General features: G+C 37.4%; 1 protein-coding gene across 3 annotated transcripts in view; it reads left to right on the forward strand.

Annotated features, from left to right (window-relative positions):
• The window catches only part of GABRB2 (gamma-aminobutyric acid type A receptor subunit beta2), a 334,152-nt gene that overhangs the window by 261,046 nt on the left and 45,312 nt on the right, over positions 1–27,794 (forward strand). For 2 of the 3 annotated variants that reach the window (XM_004371236.2, XM_004371235.2), the window contains exons 6-8: positions 17,296–17,433; positions 19,306–19,458; positions 23,430–23,674. In XM_004371236.2, coding sequence (XP_004371293.1) covers positions 17,296–17,433; positions 19,306–19,458; positions 23,430–23,674 — 536 coding nt within the window. Of the gene's footprint in view, positions 1–17,295; positions 17,434–19,305; positions 19,459–23,429; positions 23,676–27,794 lie in introns of all 3 variants that reach the window. The other variant, XM_012560132.2, reaches the window with a different exon arrangement.

The following is a 27,794-nucleotide window of genomic DNA, read 5'->3' on the forward strand; positions in this document are numbered from 1 at the left end:
TTGAAAACTATGAGTTTACATTTGCTATTTATTGGTTTGAAATCACTGACCTAATTAATTTTAGGTTAGGTCAAGAGCAAAACTCCTATGCTGTTAATAGCCAGTGGTGGAAGGAAGATGGCGTCCCCATTTCCAACCAGATCAGTTATATCCAATTTTACAAGCAAGGTCATGGCAGAAGTAACCATCACATCACTCTACCAATATGGAAATGTCCTTCTTAGGCTATAAACTCATGGATTCAGGTGATGGGATTTATTCAGAATGTACATACACAGAGTTTTTCTTTCTGGGCATCGTACTTGAATTTGAATTGTTTCAGATAGGAGAGCACACTGCCCAGTTCACCTCTAGCCTTAGCACTCCCTGTTACCTTATATGTTATCTCATTGGCTCCCAAAGCATTGAAAATGTTACCCCTTATTTGACTATCAAACTTATTTGTATGAGACAAATAACCATTAAATCAATTCTCTTTTGCTCCTCTGTTCGGATGTTCCAAGAGAAAGAATATTACTCTGCCATGTATTAGAACAAGGATTAACTGATTTACTCAATTCTTTGTTCTTCAGAGGAAGTACTTAGTAGCCTTTGCATAGTAATGAATAGCTTTTCTAAATTGAATTGAACCAAAAAGTTGTACTTAGAAGGTTACTTTTTCAACTGTGTAAAATTAATAAACAGTAAAAACTAACAGTAAAAAATTAATAAACAGTAAAATATAGATATCAGTAACAAGGAAAATAATAGCCACTACTAATTAAGCCAGCATAGTAATTGTTTCGCAAGCATTTCCTCTAGTTCTTAGAACAACACTGAAAACATAGGTGGCCCCATTGCCATCGAGTTGATTCTGACTCATAGCGACCCTATAGGACAGAGTAGGACTGCCCTATAGAGTTTCCAAGGAGTGCCTGGTGGATTCGAACTGCTGACCTTTTGGTTAGCAGCCGTAGCACTTACCCACTATGCCACTAGTGTTTCCATGTAGGTGGCATATGTGCTTTTTTAGAGAAGTGAGACTTTGGGGCCATAGTAGGAAGTAGACAGTATTTAAATTGAAATTAATCTGACTACAAAACCAGTGTTTATTTACTAGACCTTGTAGCCATTTCCAAGGTAGCAGGTTTTTTAGTTATATATCGCTGGGTCAAAAATTACTCCAACACTTAGCAGTTTAATACAACAGATTTTTTTTTTTTTTCCGTAGTTTCAGTGAGTCAGAAATCTGGAGTAGCTTAGCTGAGTGTTTCTGGCTTAAGGCCTTTCGTGAGGTTGCAGTCAAGTTGGCTGGGCTGCAGTCTCATCTGAAGGCTTAACTTGGGGAGGCTCTACTTTTAGACTAACTTACAGTGTTGTGGCAGGTCTCATTTTCTCTGGCTGTTAGTTGAAGACCTCTCTCTGTTCCTCACCATGTGGATCTCTCCATAGGGCAGCTCACAACACGGCAGAGCAAGTCATCCAAGAAAGAGAGGGACAAGAGAGTATGCAAGTGCATCCAAAACAGAAGCCTCAAACTTTTTATAACCCTAATCTCACAAATGACATCCCGTCACTTCTGCTGTATTTTGGTTGTTGAAAGTGTATCACTAAGTCCAGCTCACATTACAAAGAAAGTGAATTAAGCTCCACAACTTTGGGTAGAAGTATGGAAGCATTTTTGGTCATATCTTTAAAATCACCATAGCGTGCTAATTCTTTAGTTGACTTAAGTAAAATAACTGTACAGATCTAGAGATGCTGCACTTAGCCTGGCTAAATTTTGAACTTAATCTTAATAATTATTTAGCTTTCAATACCTTTCACAAGTTCTGTAATTCATCTTTGATATCAAAGTTAAAAAAAAAATCTATTTAAATAGTATTTTTTTTCCTAAGCCAAGAATATAATCAATAGTTTAGAAAAGAACAGATTTACATAAAAATCAGTCAAGGCTTTGAACATTATTTGAGCTGTTTTCTACAGAACTTCTTTTTTTTTTTTTTAAGACATAAATATTATAATCCATGCTAGAATCCCCAAAAGTTAATGCCTTGGACTGCACTAATGAAGTCGCTTTCAGGTCTTGTTTATGTGAATAAATTTGCATAGATATTTAAGCACTGTAACAAGAGAATTGGCAGTTCACTTTATTCGCACATGTAGGCCATCGTCGGGGTGATAGTCTGATATGGATAGAGAATGGCTTCAGTTGTATGGAGAGCACTGGTTTCCTTTTAAATGCTCAAGTTCTACTTCAACAATGGAGAATCAAATTATTTATATCTAATAATAAGTATTTCAATTATGTATATAGATATAGATAATAAGTTGAGCCACATGGTATAACCCAAATAGGAGCTCCTGAGTGGGGAATGAAAATTATCTTTAATGGTCCCTATCTACTCAAAAGACAATTTTTTTTTCCATATGGAAAAACACAAGATTGCTAGATTTTGGTAATTCTTTAGAGTTATCCTTAAGTCACAGAATTTCAGATTACAGATCCTCTAGAACAGTGATTCTCAAATTGTAGTCCAGAGACTGGTGGACATTCCTGAGACATTAAAGAGATTTACAAAAGTGTAAAATAGTACCCCTCTTCTGAATATTGTTTTTTGTTTTGGAAAATATAGTTATTTTACATAAAAGTGTTATTTATATTAGTACATTATAGTGTTGTTATGGATTGGATTATGTCCCCCCAAAAAATGTGTGTATCAATTTGGCTGGATCATGATTCCCAGTATTGTATGATTGTGTACCATTTTGTAATATGATGTAATTTCCTTATGTGTTGTAAACTCTATCACTATGATGTAATAAGATGGATTAGCAGCAGTTATACTGATGAGGTCTACAAGACTGGATAGTGTCTTAAGCCATCTCTTTTGAGATATAAAAGAGAGAAGTGAGCAGAGACACATGGGAACCTCATACCACCAAGAAAGCAGTACTGGGAGCAGAGCATGTCCTTTGGACCTGAGGTTCCTGTACTGAGATGCTCCCAGACCAAGGGAAGACTGATTCATCACAAGGACCTTCCTCCAGAGCCAACAGAGAGAGAAAGCCTTCTCCTGGAGCTCATGCCCTGAATTTGGACTTGTAGCCTACTAGACTGTGAGAAAATAAATTTCTCTTTGTTGAAGCCATCCACTTGTGGTATTTCTGTCATAGCAGCACTAAATGACTAAGACAAGTGTCATTATTGTTATTTAAAATGAATTAGTGAATACATACTTTTAAATGTCTCAGTTTTAATTTCTAACATGATAAATGTCGGTAGGTATAACCCACATCACCAGGTCCTTCTTCTTAGTCTGCCTTAGTCTGGAAGCTTTGGAAGCTTCGATGAAATCTCTCCACCATGATCAACCCTGCTGGCATTTGAAATACTGGTGTCATAGCTTCCAGCATCACAGCAACACGCAAGCCACCACAGTATGACAAACTGACAGATAGGTGATGACAAATGATGTATTGCACTGGGCAAATCTCCTGCAAAAGACCTCTATAAAATTTTAAAAAGCAAAGATACCATTTTAATGAATAAGGTATGCCTCGCCCAAGTCATGGTCCTTTCAATAGACTTATATGGATACAAATCTAGAGATTGAAAAAGGAAGACTGAAGAAGAATTGATTCCTTTGAATTATGGCATAGGTGAAGAATCTTCAGTATACCATGGACTGGCAAAAGAAGGAACAACTCTGTCTTGGAAGAAGTACAGCCAGAATGGTTCTTAGAAGCAAGGATGATGAGACTTCATCTCAGTTACTTTGGACATGTTATCAGGAGAGACCAATCCCTGGAGAAGGACATCATACTTGATAAAGTGGAGGGTCAGCAAAAAAGAGGAAGACCTTCAATGAGATAGATTACACAGTGGATGCAACAATGGGCTCAAACATACTTACTGTTGTGAGGATGACACAGGACCCAGCAATATTTCATTCTGTTGTAGATAGGTTTGCTATGAGTCAGAACAGACTCAATGTCACCTAACAACAACAACATAACCCACATAAACAAAAGTCTTTTTAGTCCTAAATAGTTTTTCAGAATATAAAGGAACTCTAAGACCAAAAAGTATGAAGATTACTGCTTTAGGACAACAACTTTATTTTTCACAGTGGAAACTGAGCTCTAAGTAGTGTATATGGTTTGCCCAAAATTCTGAAGCTTGCACATAGCAGGACTGGAACTGAGACCTAAGTCACTGTTGTTGTTGTTAGCTGCCTTCGAGTTGATTCCAACTCATGAAGACCTCATGCATGCAGAGTAGAACTGCCCTGTTCCATTTTTAAGGCTGTGACCTTTCTGAAGCAGATTTCCAGGCCTGCCTTCCCAAATGCCTCTGGGAAAAGTGCATTTAGGAAGTTCGAACCACTAACTTTAGACCAGCACTTGAGCGCTTAGCCATTTGCACCACCCTGACACTCTTATTTGGCTTATACCACATGGTTTAACCTGTAATATCTATAAAACCAGTTGGAGATTCCCTAAAGCAGTGCTCAGCTGCAGTTAGGAATGTTAATCCTGGAAATGAAGATGTATACCATTCCATGAAGAGAATATTTGTTTTGCTGTTTTCTCTGGAACCTAGTATTCTCTGTTAGCTTTAAATTGTAGTTTCTTCCATCTATAATATGGGGATAATAGCAGTTTCTGGCTCAAAGGGTTGCTTTAAGGATTATATGAGAAGGTCTGTGAGGCACTTGTCTTCACACAGGAAGTCCTTTAAAAATGTTAACTAGTGACCATTTCAAAACACCCCTTGCTCTAGACCAGCTCATTGAGTTCTTTCTGCCTCCCCCAGACAAAATAGCAATGCCATGTTTAACCATGTGTATTTGTCTGCCTGAGTAGTGTGCATGCTGCCAGCCTCCCAGCGTCCCTCCTGCTGTTTACATAAGCCTTCTCACCAAACACAACCCCAGTTTATCTCGGTAAACATATAGTAATATCAGTTATTTGCCACCTTTCCACTCCAAACTATAGTTACAAATTTGAAGAATGTATACTCTCTGTTTAAATAAGAACTCACAGATTGAGTAAAGGAGATACGTTCCTTACCAGATAATTTAAATTAAATGTATTAAGTGATAATAAAGGAATATTATGCAAGCACAGAGGAGTGGCTCATATCTGCAGTTTAGGAAACTATGAAAATTTTGCTTATTAGTCAACACACATGCTAACAGTCCACATTGCAAGCCAACAACTCTTTTAGGTCAAAATACCTCTGTAAGAGCATCCTGCCTGCTCTCCCTCAAATAAGACAGTCCTCAGCTGACCCTTTATCACAGTGAAGATTCACAAAAGAACACGTTAAGAGAGGCTCAGATCAGTTCCTAGATCATCTAGGCCTTCACTTCCTCTGTCATCCCTTATTAGAAGGCAGATGGGTTGGTGTAACAGTTGATAGCATTTCATTGCACAGCTGGGCATGTCTCCTTGGCCATTCAATTGCCCTTGTTAATTTAACTTCTTCCGTTACCACTCTTGAGTTAACAAATTCTTCTGGGTGACTCTATCCACTGTTCACCAGGGAGCATTATTCAATTTGAGCCATAAGGTATCAGGTGCCTCTGGAGACTATTGCAGCAGATTGGTTTCCAAAATCTATCAGCCCAGAAGAAGTCATCCCAGAGGGCTGTGGCCACTCAAAGGATACTTTTGTTCACCTCAGGAATGAGAATATGTATTAAAAGTCAGCAAAATTAGGAGGTTTCCTTTTCTCCATCATGGTACCTCTGTTCACCCCCCTTTTATGGACTGGTATATTTTTAGCACTCTACTACTAACCAAAATGTTGGCAGTTTAAACCTAGCAAGAGGTGCCATAGAGGACAGGCCTGGCTATCTGCTTCTAAAAGATCACAGCCTTGAAAACCTTGTGAAGTAGTTCTACTCTACACACATGGCATGAGTAGTCATGGACTCAAGGACAACTAACAACAACAACAATAATAACCCGTATTTGACTAATGGTGTCTCTAGGTGGTGCAAACTTTTAATGCACTTGGCTGCTAACCAAAAGGCTGACAGTTTGAGTCTACCCAGAGGTACCTCAGAGGAAAGGCCTGGCAATCTACTTCTGAAAAATCAGCCACCGAATACCCTATGGACCATAGTTCTACTCTGAGACACATGGGGTTGCCATGAGTTGGAAGCAACTTCTTGGCAACTGACAACAGCAACAAAAAAATCTTTCTATTAAGGACTCTGAGATGCTGCCTTTCTTTTAAGAACTCTAAGGCTGGTGCATGAGAATTCCACATCCCAAGCCTCTAATGATGCTCAGTCTTGCAATCCCAACATCCTACAATTCAGTGAAAGGCATCTGCTGATCACTAAGCTGTCAGGAGGGGACTCTGATTAGCCATTAGCAAAGGGTTAGCATGTTGACAATTCAATTCTGCAAGCTTCTTTGAGTGCCACCCTGAGATAAGACCTGTGTTAAGAAGGAGAATAGCTACAGAGGAGGATCGGACATGGTTCTACATCGTCCAGAAGGGTAGTTTAGTGGCTAAGACTGGCACATTCACCAGTCTGTTAATTTAGGACTAACGGTGAGAACTACAGTAGTACAGGTTCAAGCAGAGAGCTATGGGGACACCAGGGTAGGAAAGGGAGAGAATCCCAACTGAGGAAAAATGAGACAGTATATGGGGGAAAGGTGGCATTTGAGATGGGCTCTTCAAGTGTGTAAGAATTTGATGTGGGAGAGAAATTCATTTCAAGTAAACAAAATAACTTGAACCAAGGTCTGGAGCTCAAAGGGGAAAAGAGGGGGTTATGTTTGAGAATTAATGAAGAGTATAGGTGAATCATGGTGTTAGCGAAGAATATTGAATGGACTTCCAGAAGAACAAACAAATTTGTCTTGGAAGAAGTACAGCAGAATGCTCCTTAGAAGACAGGATGACAACACTTCTCACATTCTTTGGATGTGTTATCAGGAGGACTAGTCCCTGGAGAAGGACATCGTGCTTAGTAAAATAGAAGGTCATTGAAGGAAAGGAAGACCCTCAACAACATGGACTGACACAGTGTCTCCAACGATGGGCTCAAGCATAACAACGATTGTGAGGATGGCACAGAACCAGGCAGTGTTTCGTTCTGTTGTACATAGAGTCTCTATGAGTTGGTAGAAGACAGGAGATTTAGAAGAGGAGTAAGTGCGATAGAAGATGAGGTGTCAAGGTAGGTAGACACAAAATGATGGAGGTTTTGAATGCATAACTGAATAATTTGCGTTTAATTCTGGATCACCTGGGAAAACCATGAAGAAGGTTTTGTTGTAGTTATTATTGTTTGGTTTAGTTTTTTTAAAGCATGGAAATGGCATCATCAAGTCTGTTTCTAAACAAAGTAATAATAGCAGCATGTTTAACATAGATTGGAGGAAGGGGAAAATCTAAAAGACTAGATTAGTCTATTGACAAATTAATACTGAAAGATGCAGAGATCTGAAGTTAGAGTGAAGCATTCCTAGCCCAAAGGAGGCTAAATATTCAAATAAAATTGCATGGATACATATTTGCAGAAAACTTTTTGATCTAACCCTATCTCCCCGTTCTCTGCTGTTACCATCTATTGGTGATTGTAGATCAGAGACTATTAAAGGCAAAAGACCCTGGATAGAGACAGCATTAGAAACCTCTCCTCTTGTCCATCATAAGAGAGGCAAAACTGGGAGAAGATATTTTAATTTTGGAGCTTATAAAACCTTTGTTCAAGTTTCCTTCTCTAGGTTAGGCTAGAAAAAAACATCGCCTTGCCTGACTTCCATGACATGGTAAATGACTTTCACTCAGTAAGATCTGGTTAATCCCTTACTATACAGAGGATGGCCTATGGACAAACAGCATCAGCATTGCCTGAGAGTTTATTAGAAATGCAGAATCTCAAGCCTCACCTACTAAATCAAAGTCTGCATTTTAACAAGATTTCCAGGTGATTTCCGTGTGCCTTTAATTTGAGAAGCACTAGCCTATTCTTTTAGCCAAAGGCTCTCTGCCTCTTCCATATTACTTTAGGATTTAGGGCCTGTGCATGTGGACAAAATGGAGTTGGGTAGAGGGAAAGAATCCTGGTAGCCATACCCAGTTTAGTTCTCCTGTAGACACAGAACTATATGAAGAGCTTAAGGCAGTACCCCACCCATTAAAAAGAAAAAAAAAACAAAATTGCCTTCAAGTTGATTCTGACTCATGGCGATCCCATGAGTATCAGAGCAGAATTGTGCTCCAGAGGGTTTTCAATGGCTGAGTTTTTGGAAGTCAGTGGCCAAGCCTTTCTTCCAAGGCACCTCAGGGTGGACTAGAACTTCCAACCATTTGCACCACCCAGGGACTCCCTCCACATATAAGGGCTCTGTAAGTGGTAGCTCTCATTATTGTTATTGTGAACATTATTATTATAATGTAATTGCTTCAGATGCCCTAAGTCAAGAATGGAATTTAACTTGCAGAAACAGCCACCAGATCACCCTGCTCCTATACAGACAATAAATACTGAGTTTGGCATTGAAATCCAAATTGAAAAGTGATCTTTAAAGCACACAGTCTGAACTTGTTCTTCATGGTAATAGATTTCCTATTCTCTTATAGCATAAGATTTGAATTTTTTAAAAAATGGTAATTTCACAAAAAATAGGCTATCTTTGATGTGGGATGATTGCTGCCTGGGCTATCACTTGATGGTGTCCTTAGTAAGATGCCATCAGGTAATCAAGCCTAGGCTGATCATCTTGAGCTGCTTGAGGTCTAGAAATGATTTCACAGCAGAGCATTTGTGTCTAGCAGTCCATCTAAAGAGGAGAATCAAGAATAAGATACAATTAAAGAGTCAGAACAATCACTCAGAGTGTCTTTGGAAATTTCCAGTGCTGAATTTAAAGACTCATGGTTGACAAGTGTGAGTCCCTCTCTTCATCCTGAGAAATCCCCGTGACATTAATTGGAGTTGACTGTACTCAGCTCTGTAGCTCCGCACAACATACAGGCCTCTGCATGGAGTTGAGTCCATTCTAATTGTGGACTGACAGACTTCCAATTACAGTCACTTGAGTTAGTCCTGAGAAGGATGCATGCCCTCTTGTTGAGCATGCAGTCATGCTGCTTCCCCAAAATGTTTGTCTTCCTTGCTCCATGAAAAAGCAGTTTGATCTCTCTGTTATTGCAAGTGTTTGATCCATTGAAAAAGTAAGAAATGGTTTTGAGGGAGGGACTGTAGGCCTTCGCAGGTATTTAACTGGCTTTCTGGGGAACATAACTAAAGAGATGTGTGTATGGTTTCTCTAAAATAACACCTGGGTGAGTATTTTTTATATCCTAAAAAAAATAATAATAATTTATCTGATCAAATAGGTTTGAGAAATGCTACCAGTGATTAAAATTAAAAAGATTCTTTATTGCAGGATTCCTTAGTCATGACTATGTTAAATGTTTTGTGACTTTGTAAGAAAGACCAAAATATGCCATGCTTCCTAAAGATGTTGACTTTGGAACCCTTTTCCCTGAAGCACATCACAGAATTAGTGTTCCTCAGAATACACTTTGGGAAACATGTCTTAGGAAAGTAGGCATCAAAGTGGGTATATGCACACTAGGGAGGGCTGCAAAAAAATTATCATTCACTTTGGTGAAGGGTAAAACAGTACACAATACTGAGGAAGCCAGCACAACTTGTACAAGGAAAGGTCATGGAAGTTCCATAGACACATCCAAACTCCCTGAGGGACTGAACTGCTGGGCGGAGGGCTGTGGGGACCATGGTCTTGGGGAACATCTAGTTCAATTGGCATAACACAGTTTATAAAGAAAATGTTCTACATTCTACCTTGGTGAGTAACGTCTGAGGTCTTAAAAGCCTGTGAGCAGCCATCTAAGATACTCTACTGGTCTCACCCCTTCAGGAGCAAGGGAGAATGAAGAAAACAAGATACAAGGGAAAGATTAGTCCAAAGGACTAATGGACCACAGCTACCACAGCCTCCACCAGACTGAGTCCAGTATAACTAGATGGTGCCTGGCTACCACCACTGATTGCTCTGACCGGGATCACAACAGGCGGTCCAGGACAGAGCTGGAGAAAAATGTAGAACAAAATTCTAACTCACAAAAAAAGACCAGATTTACTGGCCTGACAGAGACTGGAGAAACCCCAAGAGTATGGCCCCCAGCCACCCTTTTAGCTCAGCAATGAAGTCACTCCCGAGGTTCATCGTTCAGCCAAAGATTAGACAGCCCCATAAAACAAAACAAGACTAATGGGGCACAACAGTCCAGGGACAAGAACTAGAAGGCAGGAGGGGACGGGAAAGCTGATAATAGGGAACCCAAGGTTGAGCAGGGACAGTGTTGACATGTCATGGGATTGTTAACCATTGTCATAAAACAGTATGTGTACTAACTGTTTAATGAGAAACTATTTGTTCTCTAAACCCTCATCTAAAGTACAATAAAAAAAATTATCATTCAGGTACACTAAATAAATATGAACACTTCTATTTATATTTTCTCATCTATATGAAAGAAAGTAATAGTTACTTATAGACTGATAGTGTCACCACAGAAATTTTAAATACTTATTTGTGGGGGGATACATATTATTATTGTTATTTTTACAATCTAGTGTTCAATTCAAAAAGCTTTGCAAGTGCTGTTATAGAAACATAAAGGGCAGAAAATTTGAGACAAGACAGTTCTTAAAAGTTTTAAACCACCCATGACTGGTGTAAACTATCCAAATAAAGCTGACCTATAATTCTCAGGCATCACAACCCATTTAACTCTGTCACACGCATTCACCATCTGGATCTGACAAAACCCAAAAAGTTCTTAGCCTTCTTTATGGTTCCACCTGGGCATGACTAATAAAGACTTATCAGGGCTGGTGATTTTTGGAGTGTCTTAAAATGCTTTTTGAATAAGCCACTATGACACAGTGAATTTCTTGCCACTTTCAAGGGTATAATGCAGATTGTGTACAGTCAAAATGGCAATGGTGATGCAGGCGGCAGAGGTGAACTGCTAATTTGAAATACCGAGGTTGACTGAATACCCCAGTCCTGGAAGCTAAGAATGGTTCTAGGATGGATATCATTCCATGGTAAATCTGTCATTTTGATCAGCCAAGAATAGTGGGATTGTAGAAATGGGAAGATTTAGATTTCAAACTCAGCTCTGCACCTCAGTTTCCCAGCATGCAGAATGAAAATACTGATATCTGTGTTAGAAATTGATCATGGCATTTAAATGAGAACACGCATTAGAGAATTCTTGGTATTTAGTAAGGGCTCAAATTATGATAGCTAGGATTATAATATTGATAGCAATATTGATAATTTTAATATCCTCTTATCTTCTCTGCATACACATTCCCAGTTGAACAGGTTGTCTGAAATTTGCAGTTTAAAGCCTGCGGTGACCGCTGCTATGTTAGATACAATGGGAGATACAAAATAATTAGTCTAAAATGTTTACAAATCCAATTAAAGAACAAAGTTTAAATAAGTAATGAGAAAGGTATATAAGACAATTTAATTTCTCACTAGAAAAAAAAAGTGGCATCAATAATTCAACTCTTCTAAATGTTCTCACTGGTCCCTCACTGTTTCATATGCTAGTACAAATTCATATTTTTTTCACAGTAAAATATTTCTAAAATGAAATATTTATTTAGTAGATGTCTTAGTTATCTAGTGGTGCTATAACAGAAATACCACAAGTGAACGGCTTTAACAAAGAGAAATTTATTCTCTCACAGTTTAGGAGGCTAGAAGTCCAAACTCAGGGTGCCAGCTTCAGGAGAAGGCTTTCTCTTTCTGTTGATTCTAGGGGAAGGTCCTTGTCATCAGTCTCCTTCTCAGCATAGGAACCCTGGGTCCAAAGGATGGGCCCTGCTTCCAGCGCTTCTTTCTTGGTTGTGTGAGGTCCCCCTGCCTCTCTGCTTGCTTTTCTCTTTTATATCTAAAAAAGATTGATTTAAGACACAACCTAATCTTGTAGATTGAGTCCTACCTCATTAACATAACTTCCTCTAATCCTGCTTCATTAACATCATAGAGGTAACATTTACAACACACAGGAAAATCACATCGGATGACAGAATTGTAGACAATTACACAATACTGGGAATCATAGCCTAGCCAAGTTGACACATATTTTTGGCAAACATAATTCAATCCATGACAGTAGATAACAAAATAAACATGTAGACTGACCATTAAAAGAGAGAAAAAATCTTTTTAAAATGCCATGTTACATAATAAGATAATGTCACAATGTGAGAACATGTTCAATTATTATGTGCACGTTTTCAAAGTGGCATTTCTACTTCTTAGATCTTATACTGTATACATTTTTGCCAATATTGAGAAAGACCATATGTGTCATTCATTTATTTTATACTTGCTACTTTTGTTGAATTATATATTTATCCTCCCTGATCAGAGACTTGTAGCATTTCATATAGTTTTGATTTCTCCAGGTAAACTCTAATAAACGTGCAGTTTGGTTTATTCAGAGGCCATCTGAATTTATTATGTGGGTTATGTTTTTAATGATAACAATACACAATAATTTAATGACTCAGTTTCTGGAATCCCATGAATAAAATATAAAAGATGAGCTTAATTTGCAGATAATTAGTGAAGAGCTTCAGTGCGTTTCCTCCTTCTGATATCTTTGAAAAGAAATCTAATTACTTTTCATTCATATTATTATTATGAATACTCTAAAAGCTAGGTCATGTATATTTGCATATGTTTTCTTTTATTTTTTTAATAAATTTGAGAGACTGTTAAATATCCCTCTAGAGAAGATTCAAAGAAAAGGAAGAAAACTAGGTCTGCTTAAGCTAATGCTACACAGTATATTGAGCAGGCTTTTGAGCTTGAACACCCTGGCACTGTCATGGATTGTTGGTCTTTCATCTTCAGAAATCGATGATGCAGGAGCATACATTTGCTTTCCATTTGCCACATTCTATACTTGGTTAACCCAAAATGAAGGAAAGGAGATTGGGTTTTTAAAACCAGCAATAGCCAAGAAGCATATATGATATATGCTGCTCCCTTGTGTCATAATCCAAAATCCTAGACATCAAAATAACCTTCAAATATTTTATTATCAATTTCCAAACAATTTTGAGAGTTCTGTAAGTGCTATTAAATAGCTAAATTTCCCATCGTGCAAATGCTTATATACGTTCATAAAATAGCAACAAGATGGTATATAGCTAAATATGTTTTTCATTAAGTTTTAATTATTCTTATTTAAAAACCTGTTCACTAACATTTTGAGCATTACCCGTCAGGTACTTTTCTAGGCATTTTACAAGTCCTAATGCATTTCTTCTGCATGATAACTCTATGAAATAGCTATTATTATTATCCCAATTTACAGATGATAAAATGGAGGACAAAGAGTGGTTAGGTAACTTCCTCAGGTATTACATAGAAATAAATATATGATGAAGAACTTTTGGATTAGTTTTAAGAGCTCCATTATCATTGAGTGTTTGTTTATTCATGCAGCAAATATTTATTTGATTTTAACTATGTGTCAGGCACCATGCAGGGAGCAAGAGACAGAGATGTAAACACAATGAATACCTTCACAGTGCCAAGCATCTGGATAAGCAACCATAAGTCCAAATCCACATGTGTATTAAATACTTATTAATTCAACAATATTTACCAAGTGCCCGTAGTCTTGTCAAGTAATGCCTAACAAGCACTGTGTCAAATATCCGGCATTTTGATTAAAGTAGTTCTTAATAATACTTCTGCTTAGGAAGGCAAACAAACACTTGGACACCAATGTTCATTGCAGCAGTGTTCACAATAGTCAAAAGATGGATACAACCTAAATGTCCATCACCAAATGAATAGGTAAATACAATCTGGTACATACATAAAATGGAATATTACTCATCCATAAGGAAAAATGAAGCCTTGATACATGCTACAACTTGAATGAAACTTAAAAACATGCTGAATAAGTCAGTCGCAAATGGATAAATATTGTGTATGATCCCACTTATAGGAAATATAGTGTAAGCAGTTACCAGGGGCAAGCAGGAGAGAGGGGAAAAGGGGGACTCTTTGATTAAGAGACATTGTTGAGCCTCTGTTAAGGGTGATGAAAAAGTATGGAAATGGATAATGATGATGGTTGAACAACATGATAAACATGATTGATGTCACTTAATTGTACATGTTAGGAATGTTGAAATGATAAATGTTTTGTTATATATTCAACACAATTTTTAAAAATTGCTTAAAAATAAAAGAGTGGAAACATATTTTAAAAATTATGTTTCTGTCTACTAAACAACTGTTAGGAATCTTCTACACAATCTTATTGAAATACCATAGATATTCACATGCCACTGCCTGCAGAGAGCTTCTGTTATAAGATTTGTAGTGATGAACAAAAGATGGTAAATACTGAGCAAGAAAAATAAGAAAGGAAGCTGGAGGAGCAGAAACACACTCATCAATAACAAAGGGGTAGGGTGCAGCAGAAAAAAAGCTGGCTTTGGGTTCTGTAACATAGACATGACATCAATTCTTTACTCAACCACTTACAAGATGTGTGATCTTTAGCAAGTTATTTAATTTCTCAACCATGAAACCAAGATAGAAATAATTAACTTTCAGCAAAGGTGCTCAATATTTAACATAATGTATATAAAAACTGCTCATCTATGAAATGATCATTGTGAGGATTAAATGAGATAATCAAACAGAACTGCTTAGTAGAGTTCCTAGTAAAATCAACGACAACACTCAATAAATAACTACAGTTATTTCAATTACTATCATCATCATCATCTTCTTCTCCTTTATCTGTTAGGCAAATGGTTCTTAATTCTATTCTACCTACAATAGAATTATCTGGGATGCTTATTAAAAATATTCAGATCCCCAAACCCTATCCCTAACTTGCTGAATAAAAAATCTCTAATGGATTCTTGTTGTTGTCTTGTGTCCTTGAGTCGATTCTGACTTATAGTGACTCCCTGTGTTATAGAGTAGAACTGCTCCATAGAGTTTTCTTGACTGCAATCTTTATGGAAGCAGATCGCCAGGCCTAATCTTTCACAGTGCCACTGGCTGGGTTCTAACCGCCAACCTTTCAGTTTCCAGCCAAGTGCAAACCATTTGTACTACCCAGGGACATTAGGGTCCTGGGTTTTAAGGCTTTAATTTTCTATATAAAGGGATCTGCCTTAAAAAGTGTCTAGCACATAATACATCATAACTGCATAATGTTGACTAACTCAAATAGTAGCTGTTGTTTTAGAATTAACTACATATTATTTTGAATCTTGGAAAAGCCAAGGAGAATCTGTGTTAAAATGGCTTTCCTGTAAAGCAATAAACTTCTTGTTTCGTAAATACAATTGGTTCATATTTATATACCACAAATTCAGTTTTGCAATGCGTTTCAAAGGTAGAATTGTTATTGCCTCTAAACTATTTCATAAACAAAAGGTGTGTATAAAGAACCAGTGAGAAGTGAAATTACATTTGAGATGAGGTCCTGGACTGAGGGTTCCCGTGGCCATGAAAAAAGCTGAAACCATGAAAAAAGTACAGTTATCCTTTGAGACACCTCACTTATTAGAATTAGAGAATATTAATGGTGGTGAGGAGCTCTTTTCTGAGAATTTTCTTTCTGTGCCATTCCCTTAATACCTAAAATTTACTTTAAATCAAAGCTTTATGTGAGGCAAGACTCGTTATGCCAAAGCAATGAAATCTAAATTAGATCATACTATTAAAATGATATATAGTCAATTAAATCTCCATAATTTTTATTCCAGTATAGCTTATGGTGTTAGCAAGTAAACAAGCGTTTTTTAAAATCATTAGCTATCACCCAAAGTCTATAGATATGTTACCAGATGGTCAAGTGTTCAAAAACTTTGCCAAAAAACTGTATTTCTGCATCAGAGAAAGATGTCTGCTCTTGTCTTATGAATAAACAGGGCTGTAGAGTTCTAGAAAAGTTAAATCATTGTCTGAGCTGTGCTATGGTTAATGTGGATTTTCAAATTGAGGGAATCCTCCTTTGAGAAAATCATTTGTTTCCATCTTTTTTGGAGATTTCACTCCCTTTCTTTGGAGGAAACGTAGTTTATTGGAAACAATCTGGGGCTAAAGTCAAAGGATTGGCATTCTAGTCCTTGGTGTCACACTAACTAGTTACTAGGCAATCTTTTTATTTGGTTTGTTGATTTTAAATTGGGGAAGCAATATCTGTTCTGTCTGCCTCCTGGGTTTGGAAAGATTCAACTATCCAGAGGCAAAAGTTCTTTGAAGAGATAAATGTGATACACATATGTAATGTATAATTTTTTATTATTTTGTGGGGTGGTGAGTTTGTAAAATATTACTAATATACACTGGATTTCATTGCATGCTCCCTTTTATGGCACTGTTTGCAATCCATTGTATGCTTATTCATTGCAATTATATACGTGCTTACTAGTTAAGAGTATGTATGTGGCTATTTGTTAAAGTTCTGCTCTGCCCCATGGATTGAAAGTGTCATTACAATAGAGAAATTGTCTTTGTTATTCAGAATCCTATCCTCAGCTACTGTGCACTAATAAGCATAATAGGTGCTCAATAAATAATTGCTGAATGAATGGAATCATGTCTCCTAAAGGCACCATGCATTTACATTGCATGCTATACATTTATACTTACTACCTAAGAAGCTATTGGAATTATATTTTTGAATTATATATATTTTTAATTAGGTATTCTGCAAAATCACATATATGAATATAAAAAAATTGATAACTGTGGTTTTTTATAATCACTTCTTTTTTGACTTGAAACCCAAACATATAATTCAGATATTTTATATTTGAGGGAAGTTTTATAACTTTCAGTGCAGTGCTGATAATGTGAAAGATTTTTCTCTTCTTTTCTCTTAGAGTACAGTCCAGGGTTATGTGATGCTTAAGAGAATAAGATTCATAATCAGATAAACCTAGTTCCAACTCCCAAATATGTTTCTTTCTAGTTTTGAGACTTGATGCAAGATGTTAATCTCATTAAGCCTTAGTTGCTTTATGTGGACCTAATAATACTTCTCCCATAGATTTGTTGTGAGGAGTAGATGCAGCAATATACTCCAAGTGCTTAGCATAGTATCTAACACATAATAGTCTGTCAGTAAGCTGCAGCTTTTATTATTTATAGTGTTCATCTTCTAAATAAGAATTCTTTCTGTTTTGTTTGTTTTGTCTATCGGTGTGTTTTTGTATATGTTTTATTTTACAGATGGATACACAACTGATGACATTGAGTTTTACTGGCGTGGGGATGATAATGCAGTAACGGGAGTCACAAAGATTGAACTTCCACAGTTCTCTATCGTAGATTACAAACTTATCACCAAGAAGGTTGTTTTTTCCACAGGTTTGTATCAGGGAGGAGGGTTAAGGGAAAAGGGTCTTCATTGTATTTTGTCAAGAGAGGTTACTTCCCTGGGTACCAGGGAATAACGGGACTCTAGATGACTTAGGTCTGCCAAAACCCCTCAATTTCCCATCAAGCCTGCAGCCCCAGTTCTGAACCCATCCAATTATTTTCCAGAAGACAACCACAGCAAAGCTGCTAGGTCAGCTATGTGTCTCTCATTTGGCAGAGAGTGGATTAACTGTTAGAGACAGAATACAGAAAGAGAAATGAAGACTTGAGTCAGAGGGCCTGGCTAGAAGCTTTCTCGTAGGGAGGGGTGAATGTGACACCGTCTGTTCCAGTTCACTTCTCTCAACTTGCCAGGTGTTTGGACTTTCTTTGAGGTCAGAAAAAGGTAAATTCTGGAGTCATAAAGGCAGAGATTGAAGGTGTCAGAAATAGCTGGAATCCTGGTTCCCCCAACTTTGTGCTTTCCACGGAATTGATCATAATCCTCTGAAACATACTAGAGATAGTCAAGTGGTAGTCCGCTGAAGTCTGATCGCGAAGGAATTATCTAAAAATGGTCTGGTGGTGGGATTTTGCATTTTCCTCTAAGGGTAGGGATTTCTTTAAGAAGTCTTACCTTCTGTTTTGGAACTAAAACCCCTTCTAGATCTTAAGATTATTCTGATGACTTCACCGTCTTTACTATTTCAGTACTGAGATTTTGGATTGTCAGACTTGGTTTCATCAGCACAATTTTTATATATTTTTCTTAACAAAAAAGCCCAGAAAGTTATCATTTACTAAACATTTATTTAAGAAAAAAGATAATAAGCCTACAGGAATAGGCTTCTTTGTGTTTTTCTTATTGAAATAAATCCCCAGGCACAGAAATAGCTAATACTGTATCTGTAGGTTTTGAATTGCCCTCCTGCAAAGGATTCAACCAGTTTGTGTTTCTGCATACTATGTGAAGCTAGAGCTGTGTGATTTAATAAGAATCCGAAGTAGCCTCTAAAGAAGTACCTTTAAAGAAAATAACAACAAAAATTTTTTTTCCAAAGTTCGAGGTATTCCAAAGCCCGAAGACCCTATTGAAAAGAGTTCCTACTTAAAATATTGTTACTTTAACATAAACACACTTGGTTTGGTCCAACTTGGCTAAACAAGGCTTCCTTTTAATTAGTGAGAATGTCTTCTCCCTGCTAATTCCCCAGATCCCCACAACCAAAGAACCTAGCCGTAAAGAAGCTGATTTGTTTGTTACATCTCCCACAAATATTGTTCAAGAACAGGGATTCTCCACCTTTTAGTGGGTTAGAGATCCCTTTGGAACTCTGATTAAAGTGATGAAATTATTTTAAAAACCCGTACACACAAAAACCTACACAAAATTTCAGGGGATTCTTGTACCACCTTAAGTTTTGGCATTGATTCTGTATTTAAAATGCATCCTGTGGCTTGTGAAGCGTTTTCTTTTATTATGATGTAAGAAGGCAGCCTTATTCTGTATACAGCAAAACTTTCGAGATGAACTCACTGAGGAAAACAATCGAGGGGGTGAAGAAAGAGACTGTCCCAAATGGTCTTGTTATCCACAATTGCAGAGAATATCTGTCTTTAATCCAGTTATATGATGCTGGGTAGCTAAGAACTGAGGTTCTTTTGATTATTGATGAGCACATGATATATTCAATGCTGAGCATCCTGATAATGAGAAACCCAGTGCTCTCAAACTACTTTTGCAGAAGAAAGGGAAGTAAGTGCCTTTCACCAAAAGCTAAAATTTAATTTAGGGAAGATAAACTGCTGGAGTTTTGTTTAAAGGAAGATATCTTATAAATATTGATTGATAATGATGATGTTCTAAAACTGTCTTTCTAGGTTCCTATCCCAGGTTGTCTCTCAGCTTTAAGCTTAAGAGAAACATCGGTTACTTTATCCTGCAAACATACATGCCTTCCATCCTGATCACCATCCTCTCCTGGGTCTCCTTCTGGATTAATTACGATGCTTCAGCTGCGAGAGTGGCGTTAGGTAGGCCATTTTCCAACTGCTTACAGAATTTGCCCATGTGTGAGCACATGTGTCTGTGTGTTTTCCTTACCCCTGAAATTTGTGATGCAAGACGAGACCAGGCTACACACATTACAAGACTTTTGGCTGTGAGACTTCTGGTGATCTGATTCAGCCTTAAATCAATTAAACACGAATTAAAACTCTTTCATGTCCAAATTAGTTAACCGTATAGCTGTTGGTAATGAAATTAGTCCCATCAGTTTGATATTTACATTGAAGCATAGTTCATGCAATATTGCTTGTATAATAGTTCAGTTTTTATCTGTTCTTTACCTGAGAAGAGCTCCTGACATCTTTTTATTTTTTTTCTGAGCAAGAAACAAGGAAATGTGGTGTGTAGCTAATGGATAAGCGGAAGAATTCTGAAGTCTTATTAACATCTTCAAGTAGCATAGCAGAGGGCAGGAGACAACAAAGTAAGCCTCTTGGGGAAGTGCCCATGGTACCACTTATCTTATACCTGATTTTGTGTTATAAAACCAGAAGAGGAGAATGAAAGAAGAGAATAAATTCTATTGATTGAACATTTTTGTTATTAGCTCCAGATACAGTAAATCTATGAACTTTTATAAAATCTTTACTGTTTTGAGTTATGACCATTCCCTTTAAAACATTGTATTCTTCACTCTTCCACCATGAGATCTCAACACCATCATTACTTTCTCAGATAGGCCATTCATTTATTCATTCATAAATAATTGTTGAATACTGACCATGTGTCAGATATACTGGGCACTGGAGATACAGCAGTGCCCTTTTGGAGCTTTTGTCTTAGTAGAAGTTAGACAATAAATTTATATAATAGTTATGCAAATTACATAATATGTTAAGTCTATAGCAGGAAATGAAGCAAGGTAAGGATGATTGGGCTTGCCAGGGGGTCCAGTTTAGAATACCCAGAGCAGAGCTCGTTCAGAAGTTGTCACTGGAACAAAGACTTGAATGAGGGAGCAACTCACGTAGATACCTGGGTGAGGATATTTCAGGCTGCTGCAAAGGCCTGAGGTGAGACCGTGCCAGGCATGTCAGCAAAGAGGCCAGTGAGTGCAGGGGGAGGTGGTAAAAATAATATTTAGGAGAGGCAACCGTAGGCCTTGGGACTTAGCTTTCATTCTGAGTGAAATAGAGAGCCATTGAGCAACGAAGTGACATGATTCGATTCCAGTTTTAGCAACATCACTTTGGTTGCTGTTGAAATAAGATTGTGGTGGTTCAAGGGTGGAAGGGAGGAAAAGTAATGACTTTTTGGACTGAGTCAAGTCTTCTGTAATATGTACTCTTACAGTACCATAAAGCTCCCCTTTATAGAACATCCACAGTTACAGTCTGTATTTATGTGGTTATCTGAACACTGTCATTTTTCCCCACGATACTGAAAGATCCATCAGGGAAGGGCCCATGTCAGATTCTGCTTCCATTTTTTCCCTGGTATCTTGCACAGTGAATGGTGCTCAGCAAATATTTGCTAAATAAATAAATGAGTGAAAGTTGCTAAATGTCTCACTTTTCCAAAGTCAAAATCTGTTGTCTATTTTATGTTTATCATAGAAATAATGGGGCCCTGGTTGCTCAGTGGTGAAGCACTCGGCTGCTAACCTAAAGGTCAGCAGTTCAAATCCACCAGCAACTCCTTGGAAACCCTATGGGACAGTTCTACTCTGTCCTATAGGGTCTCTATCTCTAAAAGTCAGAATAGACTCAACGGCACAGTTTGTTTTTGTTTTGTTTGTTTTATAGAGATAATAAATTATTGATTTTTTAAAAGAAAAATTGTAGACATATCCTTTTTTATTACCTTTTCAAAGTCTTCTCTTGTTATGGGTCTGTTCAGATTTTCAACATCATTTTGTGATAGTTTGGGTAGGTAGTGTGTTTCTGGAAATGAATCCATTTCCTCAAGGTTTTCAAATTTGTTGGAGTATAGTTTTTCATAATATTCTGTTATAATCCTTTTTATTTCAGTTGGGCCTGTTGTAATGTCCCCCATTTCATTTCTTATTTGGGTTATCTGCATCCTCTCCTGTTTTTATTTTGTCCGTCTGGCTAGTGGTTTGTCGATTTTGTTGATCCTTTCAAAGAACCGACTTTTGGTTTTGTTGATTCTTTCTATTGTTTTTCTATTCTCTATTTTATATAAATGTCTTTTTTATGTGAACAATTTATTACTAGGTTCAGCGATACCTTAAGATGGGATTTAGATAAATAGTAAAATCATCACTGTCACTTTTGTTATATACATGTGGTGCAGGATAATCTGTAGTTGAAATAATCAAGAGAAAAATAAAATAGGAAAGTCTTCCAAAATAACAAATATTGTATGGAAGATATAAGAACTGTAAGATGTCTTGATCTAAACCAAGACCTGGGTTTTTCTGACTACGCTTGGAATCAAATGTTCAAATGTATTTCTTCTATAGCTATCTCATGAGCATATATCAAAGCAAAACAAAAATTATGCTTTTGTCCGAGTGGTAAAATTTAATCAGAAAACTATATCCCAGAACATCATAGAAAGGAAACAACTTCCGAGGTTTGGCATTGGGTTGTGTTTAAGAACACAAGATTGTGAGTCACACTGATCCCAGTTCAAATGTGACTCTACAACTTCCCATCTGTGTGATCTTTCTGACCTCTGAGCTTTATCTGTTTTCACATCACTATTTTGCTTCAGAGCTGGACCTCATCATGCATAGGACTCTTGACTTCCAATGCTTTTGCTCAGCATATCTCTGTCTGCCCCTGCAGTTACAGCTTTGAGAGAAACTGCTTCCCACTCCTGGGAATGCTCACTCAGCTAGACGAATAATTACAGGCTGACCCAGTATGGCATTTCCCATCAAAAATGTGTATTATCTAACTCCTGTATTATCTATTTCAGCATTAGATGCCTAGTTGCTCAATCCAGACTCATGAAGGCTTCTCTGTTACCTTCCACCAGAATTCCAAATGTTTACAGTAGTTCTTCCATGTCATGAGTATTGCTATTATTTGAATTTTCTTCCTCCTCCTCATTTGGATTATTCTGAAAACCTGTATGCTTCTCCCCCATCCTCCACACTGCTACCAGTGATTGTTCCAAATTTGACCACATGCCTTCCTGCTTGGAACTGGTCAGTGACTCCACATTGCCTTAAATTTAAGTCCAACCTCCCTCTTTGGCTCCTTATATATTACTCTGTATGACACAGCCCATACTTAAGTCTCCAATGCTCCTCACCCTTCTTCCTTCATGTCCTATCAGGTACTTATACTGACTTTCTTAAGATTTCTTTAATGAACTGTGTACTCTCACCCCTCATAGCCAACCTTTATATAAAAAGTTCTCTCCAGCAATGTCCTCAGCTCTACCAGCACTTTTGTCTTCCAGGCCCTGGTTGCCTGATTAACTCCCAGTCATTCTTCAGGACTCAGCTCAGAAGTGTCCATTCCCTCATTGACTTCCCTAATACACCACGAGGCTGAACTCCTCCATATTCTCAACTCTCACCCTACACACTTGTCTATCACAGCATTTAATTCACATTTCGAATCCCCACTGGATATATAAATATAATTAAAGAAAGCATCCTCATATGACTAATGTTGACAGTAAATTAAGGATTTATGCATATTTCCAAGGCATATTATGTGCTCAGTATGTAATAGGCTCCGTGAATTAATATAATTTACCTTTCTAGCAGTTATGAGGAGCCCTGGTGGCGCAGTGGTTAACAGCTCAGCTGCTAATCAAAAGGTGACCAGTTCGAATCCACCATCCACTCCTTGGAAAACCTATGGGGCAGTTCTACTCTGTCCTAGAGGGTTGCTATGAGTCGGAATCGAATTGATGGCAACAGGTTTTTTTGGGGTTTTCTTTCCCCAGTGTAGGGGGTGTTTAGCAATTATCAAGAAATGGGAACATTATTACTTTAACTCTTATTTTTTTTCAGGAATCACAACTGTGCTGACAATGACCACGATCAACACCCATCTCCGGGAAACCCTCCCTAAAATCCCCTATGTGAAGGCCATTGACATGTACCTGATGGGGTGCTTTGTCTTTGTTTTCATGGCCCTTCTGGAATACGCTCTGGTTAACTACATCTTCTTTGGAAGGGGACCACAACGCCAAAAGAAAGCAGCTGAGAAGGCTGCCAGTGCCAACAATGAGAAGATGCGCCTAGATGTCAATAAGGTAAATTCAGAGGGCAAGCCCTCCTTTCTTCTTAACTCATAGAAGAATGCTAGCAAAAGAGGTTAAAGGCCTTGTTTAACAAATGTAGAGACTGAGGCCCAGAAAAGAAAACGAGTAATTTTCCCCAAATCACACACATAATTAGTGTCAGAAGCAGAATCAGGACCCAAGTTTCTGACCCAACATTTTGATGCACTTTCCATTAACAGCTGTGTTGTTGTTGTTAGGTGCTGTCTAGTTGGTTCTGACACATAGCGACCCTATGTACAACAGAACAAAACACTGCCCAGTCCTGTGCCATCCTCACAATCGTTGCTATGTTTGAGGGCATTGTTGCAGCCGCTGTGTTAATCCATCTCATTGAGGGTCTTCCTTTTTGTTGCTGACCCTCTACTTTACCAAGCATGATGTCTTTCTCCAGGGACTGGTCCCTCCTGATAACATATCCAAAATACATGAGACAAAGTCTCGCCATCCTCCCTTCTAAGACATATATGTTTGTTGTTCTGGCAGTCCATGCTATATTCAATATTCTTCACCATTAACAGTAGTGTTGTCCAATCCTTAGTGACCTCACAACCGCCTTCATGATTTTTCCATATGGTAGTATAATGTGTATCATTATTTATATTTCTTTACATTTACTTACTTTATTTAAAAAGGAGATTTTCTATCAACTCCAACCAGTCTCACTTTCCAAAATTCTGGAAGATTACTATAAATATAAATAAGAAAAAATAAAATGGTGTTATTTAATTCTAGGTTACACTATTGCCCTATGAAGGTTCTTGGCCTGAGGTCTGCCTTTTCTTTAATAAAAAGATATTAGAGAGATGTTAAAGACTTGACAGCAACAAACTGAGACTTTCTTCTTGCAGTAATGAGAAGGACAGAAAGAAAAGTGAAGGAGAAAAAAAAAGAGGAATAATTTTCTCCTTAAGTAACACATTACTTAATATCTTGCACCTGTACCACTTAAAATCAATGAAGTGCTTGACTGTACCAGGTCACTAAATAGCTTAACCTAGGAATAGTCAAAGAACAAGTCCCATACAGTATAAATGTTGTTGAGTCTTTAAGGCAATAGTTCTCAACTGGGGTGCCAACTGGAATGATCTGGAGATCATTAAAAACTACTAAAGCCTAAGTCCCTTGTGAAAAATCCTGATTTAATTGTCCTGACATATGCCTGGACATCATAACTTTTTTAAGTTTATCCAGATTATTTTTTTTTTATTGTTGAAAATATACACAGCAAAACATACACCAATTCAACAATTTCTAATGAACAGTTCAGTGACATTGATTACATTCAAGTTGTGCAACTTGTGAAACCATTCCCACTCTCCTTTTCCAAATTGTTCTTCCCTCGTTAACATAAACTCACTGTCTCCCAAGTTTCCTATCTAACCTTTCGAGTTGCTGTTGTCAACTTGATCCCATATAGATAGTTCTTTGAAAGAGCATGGTGTTCAAGGCAGACATTCTTTAATGCCAGACTATTATTTGATTTAAAAAAGTCCTCAGGAGATATTTTTGGTTTATGGTTTAAGGTTTAAAGATTATCTCAGGGCAATAGTTTCAGGGGTTCATCCAGCCTCAGTGACTCCAGAAAGTCTAGATTTCCTGAGAATTTGAAATTCCGTTCCACATTTTTCCCCAGATTATTTTAATCTGAAGCCAAGGCTGAGAACCATTGCTTTGAGCCTTTGAACACAGTCCCAATGGGCCCTCTTTTCCTCCAAGAGAGGACATGCCTATTTTCGAACTTTCTGCATATACATATTTATATATGTATTTTCATGTAGTCAAATTCACATAGACCATCAAAAATAAACAAAAAAATATCTTGTTTTATTATCTACTCTATTAAATAATGTTTATAAAGTAATGTGTAATGTTGCGTTTGGTAAGTAGTTCATAGTGAGGGAACTAAGAGAACAGTGCTACTTTTAAACCATCTACAGCTATTAACCATAAGATTAATTGAATATTTCATTAAAGTGTTAATATTTCTAACTTCAGTTTAATTTCAAAGATAATGCACCATGAATATCCTCTGTCACTATGTTTTATTTAGAGAAAACTCTATGGCAGCTTCCAACTCATTAATATTTTCTGTACATCCATAGATCTGGTATTAGATTTCGGAATATTTTCTAATCAAGGTCCCCAGGTGTCACAAATAGTTTGTACTTGACTGCTAACCTAAAGGTTGGCAGTTTGAACCCACTCACCAGTGCTGCAGAAGAAAGGCCTGGCAATCTGCTTCCCTAAAGATGACAGTCAAGAAAGCTTTATGGAGCAGTTCTCCTCTATAATACATGAGCCATGAGTGGGAATCGACTCAACAGCAACAGGGTTTTTTTGGGGGTTCTTTTTGTGGTGTTACATTTTGGACTATTCTCTAATCAAAGGCACTTCTTTCTCAAGATATGATATTTGTAATAATTCAAATTGTCGGGATGGCTGTTGAAAGCCAATAAACCATGAGGTCTTGGAAATTGTCCATTTCTCTCCGATGCCCAAGGTTGCACTTTTTGGAATCTGTCAATAGATTCCAACCTACCATTATTGCTCTCTCAGGTTGTCAAATGAATAGTGCATTTTAAACTCATGTTATGTTTTTCCTTATATAGTACCCTTAGTTAAGAAGAGAAAATGAATAAATAAATAAAACTGTCTCGTAGGAATGCAGTTTGAAATGAGTCTAAATCAATTGCCTAATGCAAGGCTAACTTAGTAAAGACAACATCTGATCTCTTTTTCACTTCCATCTACCTTATTTTTCATACCAATTTGCATTTAGATGATAAATTTAAGACTCAGAGTAGTGGAGGCTTTATAGCCAACTGAACCTGGAGAGCTTCACAGAGTTCTAAACTCAATGGGCTGAGGTAAATGTAGAGAAAGGTTCACTGGGAAGGTAGCCCATAGTGGTGAAAAACCCATCCTCTTGGCTGAAGTTGGACCCACAAATCAAATCATAGAATGTGAGAGATGAAAGAAGATACCTAGAACTCTTCTAGCTCAGTAGTTCTCAAAACAGGGGCAATTTTGCCCCCAGGGAACATTTGGCAATGTCTGGAGACATACTTGTTGTCAAAACTGAGGAGGGGGTACTACTGGCATCTAGCAGGTAGAGATCAGGGATGCTACTAAATTTCCTGTATCCATAACAAAATAATTGTAGCCCAAAATGTCAATAGTGCTGAGGTTGAGAAACCCTGCTCTAGTCCATTCCCCTGGTTTTAAACATAAAAAACTGAGGCCCCAGTAAATAAGATGCTTGTCCTATTCTTGAAACTCTTTAGCAAACGTGGTTTCTTCATTTTCGTTGATCAGCATGTATAACAATCCAAACATTAGGAGTTATGATTTAGCGCAGTGGTTCTGAACAAATATTTTTGAGTCAATTAGGGTTTATTTTACCCTCAAACTTAACTGTGTGACAGTAAAGAAGTGATTCAGCCTTTCTGGCACTGCAGTTTCCTCATCTGTAAAATAGGCTTAATTCCTCTGTCATAAGGTTGTTATGAAGATTATTAGTGATATTGTATAAAGAGTGTAGCATAGTCCCCCGTTCATGGTAAACCCTGAAGTAGTAAATATTGATACAAACAATGAAAAACATTACAAATGGGAGGCATTATTACTTAAAAAAAGTTAAAGTGTCCAGAACTATTTGTGATGCTTGCTTGTGTGTTTTACATGCTTTAGCATGTAGGATGCGATCCCATCCCTAGAAAAGAGTGCTATCTAGAGAGGAATATTTCACATCAGAAGTTTTAAAGTCAGAGCAAAGAAATCATGTTTCAACAGGTATTAGCTGTCAAATCTATAGCAAGCCAGCTATTTCAAACTTTATCAATTATTTCTTAGACCAGAATACCCACCACCATCTTGATTAGATTAAAACAAAATGGTGACCGCGACCCATCTAACATTCTAGACTCGTGATTTCTTTTTTAACCCAGCATGAAAGATTAGAGGAGAGTCACATTGTTTTCTGATTGCACTTTTTTTTTTTGTCAGCATCGTCAATAATGCCACTCTGTTTCTTATCAAGATTGGCCCTTCTTTTCAACTGTAATTTTAAAGTCTTTTTTTTTCAAAGATT

The sequence above is a fragment of the Trichechus manatus genome, unplaced genomic scaffold, assembly GCF_000243295.1.
Source record: "Trichechus manatus latirostris isolate Lorelei unplaced genomic scaffold, TriManLat1.0 scaffold00011, whole genome shotgun sequence".
NCBI classification, from domain to species: domain Eukaryota; kingdom Metazoa; phylum Chordata; class Mammalia; order Sirenia; family Trichechidae; genus Trichechus; species Trichechus manatus.